Below are 13452 nucleotides of genomic sequence, written 5' to 3'. Positions count from 1 at the left end.
CTAAAGGGTGATTTAATATGATAATCTTTTCTTTATATTAGTTTTGTTTATGCTAAATCTAGAACATGATTTCATATTATGATATAACATGAATTGATATATGATAAGGATATAGATCTGATTATTTTTTTCTTAATTATTTGAATTTGAATTTGGCTATAGCTTTGAAGATAAATAAAAAAAATATGAACTCTAATTGGCCCGAAATTCGGTAGGTTTATCGAAAATGGTCCAGTAAGAAAGATGTCTTTGGAAATTCTTTTATTTCTTGAAAATTAATTTTAATAAAAAATAACATGGCTATGATGCAGTGGTGATAGAGATTGTTCTCTGTGGTCTTCATGACTAAATTCTAGTGAAGTATTAAGTTCATTTGTTGGCTTTAGACCTTCCTCCATATCAGATGAACTTAATATAAATTACTAGATTTAATTTATAGATTTGATAATTTGTAATACTGAGCCGAGGGTCTTTCAGAAACAGTCGTTCTACCTTGGTAGAAGTTGGGTCTGCATACACTTTACCCTCTCCAGACCTCACGTGTGGAATTTCACTGGGTTGTTGTTGTTGTATTTGATAATTTTTATTAACTCTCTCTATCTGAGTAATATTGTATCAATGAGTCTAAGAATAATGATATTCACCTGACTTAAATTAACACTATACCCTCCATCTGAGTTAGCTCTTGTTTTAAAATTTATTAAAGTGAATATCTGACATCACATGTGTATGTTGGAATAGTTATTTTTCATCAAAATTTATCATTCAAGATGCATAGATATCTATGTGGTGTGTTTCGGATTTTGATATTCAATAATTACATAAATATGCTGATTTTTGAAAACACTGAAATTATGTAAATAGATTTTAAAATTTTTTTCTTTCTTCTTGATTCGTGTATATTAATTTGTTAATGATGATATGTGATAAGAATTGTTGAACAAATAAAAAAGAAAAATTCTATTTTGGTCAAACAACGTTTTCAACCGAATTGGTCATAGTTTTAGAATTCAAAAAAAAGGATTACATGATCTGAAATTCAATAGGTTCATCAGAAATATCCCAATAAAAATGCATCATTTTTTTTATTCGGATAGTTAGGTGAGTTATTGGTCATTTTTCATGATAGGGGTTCTTCCCCATGATTACCAAGATTAAATAGTAGTGAAGTGTTAATTTCATGTATTTGCTTTAGACCTTCCTCCATATAGGATGAAATTAATACAAGTCACTATATATTTAACTGTTAGTTTTTATAATCTAACTAAGTAATATATGATTGGATTAATGTAATTAGAGTGATTTTTACTTGACTTAAACTAACAGTAGACTCTCCATCTAAGTGAGGTATGTATAAGTTCATGGAGTGAATAATCAATCATTATTGTCACGATCCGATTTTTTAGGTCATGATGGGGCCTACTATGACCCACCAGTAGGCAAGCCAACCCATATTCCGGAACTGCAAGCAAGGGGATGCCAGGGTAGAAGACCAGCAATCTCATCTAAAATAGTAAAGTAATAATAGGAGTATACAATGAACGGGCGGAAGGAACTAAATATATATACAAACAAAAAGGATCCATCCCAGAATCTGGAAGTCACATGTACAGAGCTACTAATAAAAGAGTACAAGTTCCAAAAATGGACCACGAAAATGGAGTTGTCTCAAAAAGCAAAAGACAGGAAAAATATATGTACAGAAGGAGACGGGCAAATCCAAAACGCAGTGTGCTCACCCTCACCTCTAATCACGACCGCAGCTGGCTTGAATCAACGTCCATAGCTAGTTCTCAAACCTGCATCACAAAAATAGATGTAAAGTATAGTATGAGTACCAAAACAACAGGTACCCAGTAGGCATCATAGGCCGACTGAGCAAGATAAGAAAAAGTAAACTGAAATGCGAGTAAAAGATCACTATCAAAGAAATGACAAGAAGTGAATATGGGTATGTACATGAGCATACTAGCAAACAAAGAGAAAGAATCTAACTAACTCCACCGGGCTCCCATAAACCCGATGGGTATGCTCGTGCACAAATAAAGAGTAACCACCTACACGGACTCCCATAAGCTCGACAAATACAAGAATAGCTGAAAGAAAATGAACAAAACCAAAAGAATTTCAGTAGTATCACCATTTACCAAACTTGAATCGAACCATTTCCAAACTCTAACACCTCAACCCACAACCGAGAGTAGATGAAGACTTCAACTGAAAATTCATCAGGGAATCAGGAATTTAACCACGTGCATGCTGGACCACAGACTGCAACCGGGTAACTGTAGCTAATGAATCGATATTAGTAGGCTAGACCACGAACTTTAACCGGGTAACTATAGCCAAAGGTCGAGCAAGGGTAAGCTAGACCACGGACTTTAACCGAGTATATGTAGCTAGGAAGCCTGGACATAAGTAAGCTAGACCACGGACATTAACCGGGTATCTATAGATAAGGAGTCGAACACAAGTTAGCTGGACCATGGACTTTGATCGGGTATCTATAACTAAGGGATCGGACAGTATTAGAATCAGCGACCAATCGTGTGTCACAGGGAGTACCCCCAAACTGAATGTCATTAAAGCACTACTCCAGCCCGAACTAAATTTAACCTGAATCATCAAGAAAATATCCAAAACCAAGAAATGAGCGATATAGGACCGATAGGAGAATAGGCCATTATGGAGGTAAGGTCACAAGCTGAGTTACTGCCTAGCTAAGGCTCAGCCCATCAGACTCAAGTTTGCTATTTTAGTCTATAGGGAGCTAACCGTCCGAAACGACGTCGAAGAAGGTCCCGCAAGCCTAAGGCAACACTATTCTAAGCCTAGACTAAGGCTAAACATGATTCCAAACGTACAAACACAGGCACAACATTTATCACAGGATAGGAACAACCAACAACTACAGAGTTATACTTTAATAGTCCAACATTTACCCAAAATAAGGCCTAGGACATGGATTCTAGGAATTTAGATTGCTCGACACCCAACCCCACCAAACTCATACAAATTAATGTACAATTGTCTAAACATGCTCAGTCTCATGAGGGGAAAACTGTAGCCTACCTGTAAGCCGATCATGCACGCTCCAACTCATGAAACCAGAGATTTTCCCTTCCAAGCAGCCTCCAAATGATGCCATGCTATCAACAATAGAATCACAACGTTAATACGGTTGTTATGACACAAAAATTATCAAATTCGAAGACAGACCAATTTTGGTGTCTAAAATAGGAAATGTGGGACCTGCATCCAGAATTCCAGAATTGACCTCAAAAATAGGTTATAAACATCTCCCCAAGCTCACAAATCAATTTGATAAACAGACGGAACTGGGAAACTACTAGAAACGGGCATGCAACAAAAATTCACAAAATTTGAACTAAAAAATGAAAATGACAGCTTCTTGATTGGCAAATTTTGAAAATAATGAGACTCTCCCAATCAAAAAAAATTACACCATAACGTTCCTTGCAAAAAACCCCACAATCTAGTCTCAAATATCACTAAAAACGGAGTTTATATGATCAAGATACAATGTCCATAAATTTAATAAAATACCACTCCGAAATTCACTAAACTAGTAGCTAATTATGAATTCTTACCTCATACGAAGCTTCCCCTCAAGTTTCCGAGCTCACCACTGAATTTCCCATGAAATTCTCTTGATTTTGGACTTTTGAATCACCTAATTTGAGCTTAGAATGAAGGAAATATCGATGCTTGAAGTTTGAAGAGTGAGCTGAAAATCGTCCTTGGTCTTTATTAAAAGACCAAGACATTGGCTTTCGCGAACGCGGCTACAGTGCCATTGGCTTTTCACGAACGCTGCTACAGTGCTCCGCGAATGCGGAGGCCAAGAATCTTTGCCTTTGCAAACGCGGCCAGAGGCCCGCGATCGCAGAGGCAAAGGACTTAAGCCTCCGAGAACGCGGCCAAGGCTCCGTGAACGAGGAGACCAATTTCATAGACCTCCACGAATGCGGCCATGGCTCCGCGATCGTGGAGAGTAATTTTGGCTGCACCATATATCAGCTAAAAGATGAGTTTTCACCAAGTTTAAATACTCCGATGGGGTGCTCAAAATTCATTCGAAATTCCGTGCGTACAAACGAGATATTCTACCCCACCAAATTTGACGTTCCAGACTCAATAACGCTATCAAAATTTCCATACGAGGTCGTTACAACTGAAAGTGGATCCCACACCCAAGGCTATATTAATCCAAATTCCACAACGAGCCTTCAGGATTAGATCAAAAGCCTCGGGAAGCTAACAAAGGGTCGTTCTAGATCAAACTTGACATTCCGGAACTAACCGTGCAACTTATGGATCTATCTAAAAACCCTTATTAGGGGTTGCGGTGAGGAGTCACCCGAACCAATGGCATGATCTTATCTATGTTGGTAGCATAGTTGTGGGATTTGAGTTATCTGAACTAGTACTCAAGTCGGTGCTCAATACTACTCTCAAAATATGCAATAATGCTCATATAATAATTGAGTTGAGTTAATGCTCAAAAGTGCTTATGTATACTGATACTGAACTTAACTTTAACTACTAAAACTGCTTTATCAAACTGATAATGCTTTCTTTAAAAGTAGCCATGCTCTTTTCAAAATAAAGTAACGCGTTTGGAGCAACTAAAGTTCTTCTTCCTCAACTTATAACATAAAATACTTTGATTTTACTTTAATTGAAAATTTATGCAAGAATATCAACACTTCTTTAATAAATAGGGTTCATGCGACAAAATAAGCATTAACAATACTTAAAGAATCAGAAATACACACACAACTGTAATTTCAATGATAAGAATCAGAATTCAATTATAAGAAATAAAGGCCAATTTGAAATTCATGAAACTTGGGGTAGAAATCTTAGCTTTAACTCTTACTAACTGAATTTAGATGTAGGGCGTGATGAAGAACTTAATTCCTCACTATGATGTCCTTACTTACCTGGAAGAATGAGATTCTTGAAGAAGATGCTCAAAATCCTAGTTTTCTCCTCTTGAATTCTTGCTTTTAGTCTTGAGAATGATTATGGAAGTAAATCGATAAAATAGTACTGATAAGGACCTAATTAGGTGTAAAACTGTGGGGATTTAGGCTTAGAAAGGGTGGGAAAAGACCTAAATAACTCGCATTGAAAAAACTGATGGAGCTGTCTACGAGGATCATCTACGGTCCGTAGAAGCTTATACAAGCCATAGAAGCCAATGTATAAAGTTGGTTGAAAATCTAGGGTTTCTGAAATTTTGATATAGGGACCATTTTACGCTCTTTAAACCTTTTTATGGTATTGGTCGATCGTAGAAATCAGGAAAATAGGCTTTCAGGACTTATGTTTCATGGAATATTCTATGTATCGTAAAAGCTTCTACGAGGCATAGAATGGTCCGTGAAAATCAGAGTAAAATTTTTAATTTTCACAATTTGTTTCATGGGTCGTTCTAAGGTCAGAATAGTGATCTACGATCCGTAGTCCGATACATGCAACTCAAATCAAAATTTTCTGATTCAGGAGTTTGACTCCACGAGCCCATCTACGATTTGTGGTTACTTGTACGGCCTAGATGACGTCCGTAAAAGCCAAGTTTTTCTGCAGGCTTGAACTTTTTCCTAAGGTTATTTGAGCTAGAATATTTTTTGGGGTGCTACAATATCTCCCCTTGAGATCATTTGTCCTCTCGAATGATGGCCAAGCTAGGATATTTCTTCATACGACAAACTATCATTTGGGCCAATACTTTCAATGGGCACGATGAGTGAAGGATCGCCTAATAACTTCTTGAGCATCGAGATATGAAATAATACTCTTTCCATTTTAATTTGTTTGTCATATTTTATTTTTTAATTTCTTTTTAAAAGATATCTCTTTTCTTTTTTGACAACTTTTCAATTTCAATTTTTCACATACATAATATGTTTTAGATTACAAAATTAAACAACTTTTAATTACATACGTATTTTAAATTTTAATATGATAAAATTCAAAAATTTCTTTCACTTTCTTAGAATTCACATCTAATGGAAACATACAATCGAAAGGGAGGGAGTAATAATAACGGGGAACGTGGAAGGCAGTGATTAGATTCCCTCAAGTGACAGGTTGTCAAAGCAGCATTCATACGACATCGTTTATTCCTTGTAAGCTGAATCAAGAAGGATGTCAACGGAAGTGTGTAGTTATAATAGTCTTGTATGTATAAGAATCTGAAGCCGTGATTGATCAACTATGATTGAGTCATTCTGTTATAGTTATTGAAGTTGGAGGTGAATGTAAAGTGTATGGTTGAAGTCTTCAATCCATTTAAATGTTCAAACAAATAGTATTGATAGTGGGTTCTTGGACTCACAAGAAGATCGTCGATCCTCTTCTCCAAATCCTCCGCAGGTACCCTCTCCTTTTCATCTTCTAGCACTTAAACTCTGATCTGTCACAACATGTGCATTGAGTTGCTGATCTGTTGTTGATTTGTTTTCAAGGGGTGTAGAGCCAAAACAGTTGGCATTCTCTGGGGCTCTTGGTGTTACTTTGGGTCTCTTTCCCATCTGCGGTATGTTTTACGCCATACTCCTATCCATCTACTAATATTATTATTTTTGTCATGTTTCCATTATCACATTAATCTGTTACTACTTTGAAATTTTCACTTCCACTAACATAACTACACAAGTCAAACACTATCTCAAGATTAATAAAATGGTGTTACTCTTTCATATCCCAGTTTATTTTCGCTATTTCTATGAGAACATTACATTTTTACTACCTTGAGCTCATGGCAAAAAGTTTATCCTGCGGTCAATTCATTTCTTGTCCCAAGTGCAAAACGTTAGGACGTGAAGTTGGAAGAGGAGGACACAAAGATGTCATAATGTTGTGGAGATGGATTGCCTCGGTTTGTTTTAATCCATAAACAAGCTGATGAAAAAATAATCCATTTTCCTTCCTATATTCTCATTTATGTTCTGTGATTAGATGTATAGAATGTCCACTTCAAAAACTCCATATTTTAGTGCTCTACAAATTAAAACAGGTCAATAGTTGGACTTTGGTTGGGTCTTGAGCTCATACAATTACTCGGTATAGCTGAATTGCTTTTGCAAACGATAAATTTGCATTAGACTTATGATTTTCTAAAGTTTCAGAGGTTTTACTAGATAAGTTTAAAACTAATTGTGATGGAAAATATAGTAATGGTGGTATTGGATATGAAAATGCAGCTACCAGCAAACACGAAACAATCGTAAGATTTATGAGCCCAACCTTTATCTCTCTAAATCAAGGGATGACATCGGGTTCTCCCAGACTATGTTGCTTGGACTCTTCAAAAATGTCGATGGGTGTCGGATACTTCAAAAATAGTGTATTTGTGCGGCAACATTTTTTGAGCAACTTAGCTCCCAGATACAGTCTAAAAGTCAATTAAAAGCTTCCTTTTGGTTCATTAGTTAATGATATCCCTGTAAAGTAAAGTTAGAATCTATGTGAAAATTCTAGACACAAAACAGAAGGATTTAGTAGTAATAGATCCTTGGAGTTGGGTGTGATAATGGAGTCAAACATGAGCTTAGAAAAGATTCGGCAACAAATACTTTCATATACAGATGAGTTGTGGAAATTGCAACAGATGGGGATGCATATGTAAATTTGATTTATTCGAAGTTTTATTGCGTAGATCTAATTACACATCAAGACGAAAGGACCTTAATTATGTCGACCTGCCAATGGAATCAGCATAACCTTTTTTAAGCATTAATATTGCAAGTTCTGATTGGTTTCTTAGCTTTCTGGCTAGTGGCTGTAAATGATTAACTGAAATATTTCTTTTGCTATGGTTGCCTGTCCTACAATCTACTTTACTTTGACAGGGGTTGCTGTATTTCTATGTGGGTTAGCTATTGCAGTACTTGGATCCTTGTGTCATGCACCAACTGTGTTGTTGGTCAACTTCGTTGTTACTCCCATTGAGCTGAGGTACTAAATAGAGGGGATTTGTCTAGTACATCTTTTTTTTTGTCTCAAAGACATATTTACCTACCCCCTCCTCCCTCCCCTCCTCAAAGTTTAAATAGTCAGTATCAAAGTCCCTTTGATGATTGAACAGAGATTCACTGGACCTCAAAAATTATGAAATACAGATTCCTATCATGATTTAGTTAATTGGTTCTGCCATAGATGTTCTTGTTGCTAGGACTTCTTTTCATCATTTTCTGAGTAGATAGACACAAAAATTGTGGTATCTAAAGAGATTGGGGAATGAATAAGAGAACTAGTACGTGCAGAAATGTTGCAAGTTTTTCTGTTTCTGTTGGCTCATCTTTGAATAGAGAATATGTTGTTATTCTTCATTAATATTCTATTTAATAAAATGCAATAAGTTGTTTTCATTTATATGAATTAGCAACCACTTCAAGTTCAGAAGTGTTGGCATCTGTTCTATTTATTATAATTGATTCAACAGTGAACCTGTATTATGATAGGTGGCTGAGAAGAAAGGAATTCACATTGAATATACAAATGTCATAAAGAACATGTATGAAAGAGCTATTACTGGCGTGACAACATTAGTAGGTTATACAAAAGAGTTTTCTATAACAGTGGGTCTACACCAGGGATCGACATTGAATCCCAACCTGTTTAATTTACCCTACTTATGGATGAGCTTACCAATACAATACAAAATGATGTCTCATGGTGTATGCTATTTATTGACGGTATTATGCTAATCGACGAAACCAACGAGTGTGTCAACTGAAAGCTGGAACTATGGAGAAACACTTTACAGAGTATGAGTTTAAGGATAAATAGAAGATAAATATATGCATTGCAAGTTTAGTTAGTAGAGAAGAGCAAAGTTGAGATGAGACTAGATGGGATTGCAGCACTATATGCAAACAGCTTTGATATCTAGGCTCATTGTTCAAGAAATCGGATGATAGATGAAGTTGTTACTCATATAATTAAAATTGGGTGGTTGAAATGGAGAAATGTTATTGGGGTGTCATGTGATAGAAGACTGCCTGTCAAAGTGAAAGATAGTTCTACAAAACAGTTATTAGACCGACAATGTTATATAATAGTGAATGTAGCACTGCTAAGTGCAACATATCCATAATATGAGTGTTGCAGAGATACAAATACAAAGATGGATGAGCGTCCATATAAGATCAGATAAAATTAAAAAATGACTAAATTCACCAAAAGGTGCAAATAGTACGCATCAAGGATTAAAGAAAGAAGGTTGTTTAAGATGATATGTTCATGTCCTGCTTGATCTACTGATGCACCACTTAATAGGTGTGAAACTATGGTGAGTGAAGATGTTTATAGGAAACGAGGTAGACCTAAATTTATATGGCAGAAATTGTCTTAAAAGAACTATAATTTCTTGGAATCAATGTAGACTTGATTAAAGATAGGACACAATGGAAAAAAATTCATATATGTGATATTTACTACTCCCTTTGTCCCAGTTTATGTGGTATAGTTGAGATTTTGATATCAAACTTCTAAGCTTTGATTGTAAATTCGAACATAGAAGCTTTAACTTATTTTGAGATAAAATTTATATATTTGAAAACTACTTAAAAAGTACTATAAATTACAATAATTAACAACTTAAAATATTTTAAAAGGCATCTAAAGAAATTTCGATCAAACAAAAACTCTGACTCTCAAAATTTCAGTTGTGCCACATAAATTAGGACGGAGGATTAATTGAGAATAAGGTTTAGTCTTGTTCAAGGGTTGATTTTGGACCTATTGCTTTTCTAGGAGTATTTTGAACCTATTATAGATTTATATGCAAGTAAAAATATAGAAATTTATTATTATTATTATTATTATTATTATTATTATTATTACTCCTCTGTCCCAATTTATGTGACTCACTTTTCTTTTTAGTCGGTCCCAAAAAGAATACACATTTCTATAATTAGTAATAATTTAATTTTAAAATATCCATTTTTTTCTTAATTAAATAATTTATAGTAACACAAACATCTATAACTTAACTTAGTCCACAAGTTTCAAAAGTCTTTCTTAAACCTTGTATCAAGTTAAATTACATCACATAAATTGGGATGGAGGGAGTATTACTATTATTTATATGTATTCAACATTTTCTTACCTTTATTTTTTTATTTGATAATGAGTTTGGGATTCATATTTCCCATATTAGTTTGGGAGTTTGGTTGTTGATGCAACATTGAACCAATTTGAGCTCTGAACTATCAAATAGAAAACAAATTTGAACATTTAACTTGCGGTAACAAAGAAATTTGAGCATGGACGTTCTTCTTTAGGTTCTCTCCTTTAATATTGAGGTTTTACCTATTTGCTAATAAAATCTGCACGCCAGAAAAGTTAGGGGGACAAAAATGTATAGATCTCTTTTTCTTGGCTTGGGTGGGGGGGGGGGGGGGGTCAATATTTCATGCCTATGATGTTTACAATCAACTTTTGTTCTCAAAAGCGTCCACCTGTGATGACTTCTTCAGTAAAACTTTTGGCCTGATGCAGGTTTATGTCCACACATTAGGTCTGCCTGTATGGGATAATAGCTGGTGTCAGTTTTGAGGTCCTTTAAGGAAAGGTTTGTTTTTTAGCTTGTGGTACAATTAGGATATGTTGGAGGTTGTTTAAGTGAGTAGTGAATTGTTATTTGCTTTCATCTGATTCTTGGTCTTCCTCTCTCACCATGTGTTGTCTTAAATTAATATCCTCATTGCTTTATGTGCCTCCCACTTCTGCAGTTTGGTGATTCCTTTCCTACGTTTAGGTGAATATGTGAGTGGTGGACCTCATTTTGCTTTGACCTCAGATGCATTAAAGAAGGTCTTGACTGGTAATGCTTCGTGGGAAGTCTTGCTGAGCATTTACCATGCGGTGGGTAAACAAGTTCTCTCATTTGAAGCATCTTTTCTTTCTCATGTTAGTATTATCTTCTGATTGTACTGTGATGGTCTACTTATAAAATCCATAGTGTAATACTGATAAGAAAGGATGTGCTAGGAGGTGGCAGTAAATTATAACTTGCCAATGGATAACATTCAAATTTATCAGCATCTTTATGGCTGTGATTTTTACGCAATTAGTCTGCATCCAAGAAATTAGTACTGCAGTCAATTTGTCTAACTTCCAACCCAAACCTCTACATAGAAATATTTAGACAGGGTCTCTGCTGTAATCCCATGTTGCTTCCCGTCTATTCCTCTTCATATTTTTCCTCTTCTTCTGCTGATTCTTCAATAGTGAACTATTTTACAGTTGTTGGGCTGGCTTGTTGCTGTACCATTCATCCTGGCAGGGGTTTATATATTGTTTTTGCCATGTTTTACAATCTTGGTTTGTAAATTCAGTAGCCTTCCACCAAGCACAATCACTAGTGTTCCTTCAAGCCCCAAGAGAGCTGTTCCTCCACGCCCAAAAAACTTTGTTCAAACCCCTTACAAAAGTCAGGGTTTAAGTGAGGGATGTTTAATGGACATTGAAATCAATGTATTCTTAAATGGTAAATGAAACTTCAACGATTCCTGCATATATGTAAATGTATCAAGTTCAGAGGAGTTGACATTGAAAACTGTCGCAAGTGGTATCAAAATTATGTTCTCTTTCAGTTACCCTTCTACAACAGGCAAGTATTTTATTTGAATTTAGCAATATATTTAACAATCATTTCTTGCTGTACGTACAATTTGAAGAGATGGACATGCAATTTGGAACCAAATTATTTATGATATTTAAACAAAACTTCAACTTCAATGTACATTAAAATGGGAGGTCAACATAGGGTTCTTAAGCAATCAATACGTGCTGACCCACGCATTAAGATTACAAGACTATGATAATCTATTGTGCAAACCACAATTCTACATCACACAAAAGTATTGGTCTTACCCAATAAGAACCCTTAAATGGGGCCATTTGTTTGATCCAAAGGAAGAAACCACGATTGCAATTGCTTGGATTTCATTCCTATCTTTGTCTCCAAATTTCTTTGTTGAGGAGACAATTTTCTCACCGGCAACGCTTGTAGGAAAGCCTCTGCAGATTGATATGGAGACTCCCAACAAAACAAGATCTAGTTGTGCTAGGATTAAGATGAAAGTGTATCTGCTAAGTGAATTTCCAAAATGTGTTAATGTTGGAATGAGAAAGCAAAAAAAGGAAGACATAATGGAGAAGTGGATCAAAATAAACTATGATTACATCCCCAAATATTTGCAAGAATTGTAAGTTGCAAGGGCACAATAAAGAAGAATGTTTTGTCATATATATAGAATTGTATCCAAAGAAAGAGAATGGAAAAAATTGAGGAGCAAACAGAACGGCAAAATGACTCAAAAATGGTGGTAAGGGTCAGTAGGAACCCCCAAGGGTAGACAAAGCTATAATACATGACTCGATTATTTTTCTTGCTTTATATTCATTATATCTCATACTATAATGATTCATTTCATTATTATTTCTTTATTATGATCAATCTAACTTACGTGCCATTAAGCCACTTCACAAATTTGGTTGTACCATTTTTCGAGTAAACGTAGAGGACATCAAAGCAAGGGAACACTTTAATGCAAAATTTAGAAAAGTTGTGTCTTATACATTTAGGGTGTAACTGATTAACTTATACATTTTAGGGTGTAACTGATTAACTTCAGATACCCCATTACAAGTTGTCGTGTGGGGAACTACTCTTTCGCAAGAAAAATATAATAATTTTTGATAATTGTGGTGTCCGGATTAACTTGTGCACACTTTGATCAATACCACAAGATACATGTCAATCCCATCAACAATAGGTACCAAATAATTTTGTCCACCAAGGCTAGAACAGATGAGAAGAAAGCATCAAATGTTTAGCTCTGCTGAAATTTGAATCTGACATCTCATGATGTTCAACCTACATCATTGATCACTAGAACGCACTCTTAATAGATTGAAGCATCCTAGCTTCTTTCTTTGCTTGCTTCTTTATATTTTGAATTCACAAAATCCAAACGCCTTTATTTGCCACATGTTCACAGTTATTTATCTCCAGAATGCCAACTTCTAAACTACTAATTATATATATCATTCACTTGCCTAATATTCAACATCAACCATCAGGGTTCCATATAGGAAGGAGCCTATTTTGGTTTAAATCGAAAAAATCGATCCAACTGAATTTTTTTAAACTTTGATTTTGATTTGATTGGTCAATTTTGGTTAAAGTATTAAAATTTCAACTATTTGGTTTGATTTTTTTTAATAATTTAATTCGGTTAAATTGAAATATAATTTGCTTACATACACTCAGTGCCTTGAGTCGTGGACGCCTACAACCCACTCCCCCAATGCTCACAACCCATTAAAATTAGTTCAATTTTACAAATTTCATAAATATACAATAAATTAGTTTGTTTACAAAAAAATATAGTCATGTTTCCATTTACA

The 13452-nt window shown here is 35.1% G+C and overlaps 1 protein-coding gene across 1 annotated transcript; it reads left to right on the top strand.

Annotated features, from left to right (window-relative positions):
• The first annotated feature begins 6083 nt into the window (after positions 1 to 6083).
• On the top strand, positions 6084 to 11632 carry LOC129903968 (uncharacterized). Its single transcript, XM_055979493.1, has 5 exons — positions 6084 to 6405; positions 6498 to 6568; positions 7884 to 7989; positions 10770 to 10902; positions 11284 to 11632. The coding sequence occupies exons 1-5, from the start codon at positions 6326 to 6328 to the stop codon at positions 11533 to 11535; spliced, it is 642 nt and encodes a 213-aa protein (XP_055835468.1). The 5' UTR covers positions 6084 to 6325; the 3' UTR covers positions 11536 to 11632.
• Positions 11633 to 13452: the final 1820 nt, after the last annotated feature.

This window comes from Solanum dulcamara, chromosome 9 (assembly GCF_947179165.1).
Source record: "Solanum dulcamara chromosome 9, daSolDulc1.2, whole genome shotgun sequence".
Classification (NCBI taxonomy): Eukaryota; Viridiplantae; Streptophyta; class Magnoliopsida; order Solanales; family Solanaceae; genus Solanum; species Solanum dulcamara.
This window is presented reverse-complemented; position numbering and strand designations above follow the sequence as displayed.

Excerpts from the sequence above, each read along its gene's own strand:
- LOC129903968 (XM_055979493.1), top strand. The coding sequence starts at position 6,326 with ATGTTCAAACAAATAGTATTGATAGTGGGTTCTTGGACTCACAAGAAG. Across the intron at positions 6,569-7,883 it reads GGGTCTCTTTCCCATCTGCG|GGGTTGCTGTATTTCTATGT; the intron begins GTATGTTTTACG and ends TTACTTTGACAG. Across the intron at positions 7,990-10,769 it reads GTTACTCCCATTGAGCTGAG|TTTGGTGATTCCTTTCCTAC; the intron begins GTACTAAATAGA and ends CCACTTCTGCAG.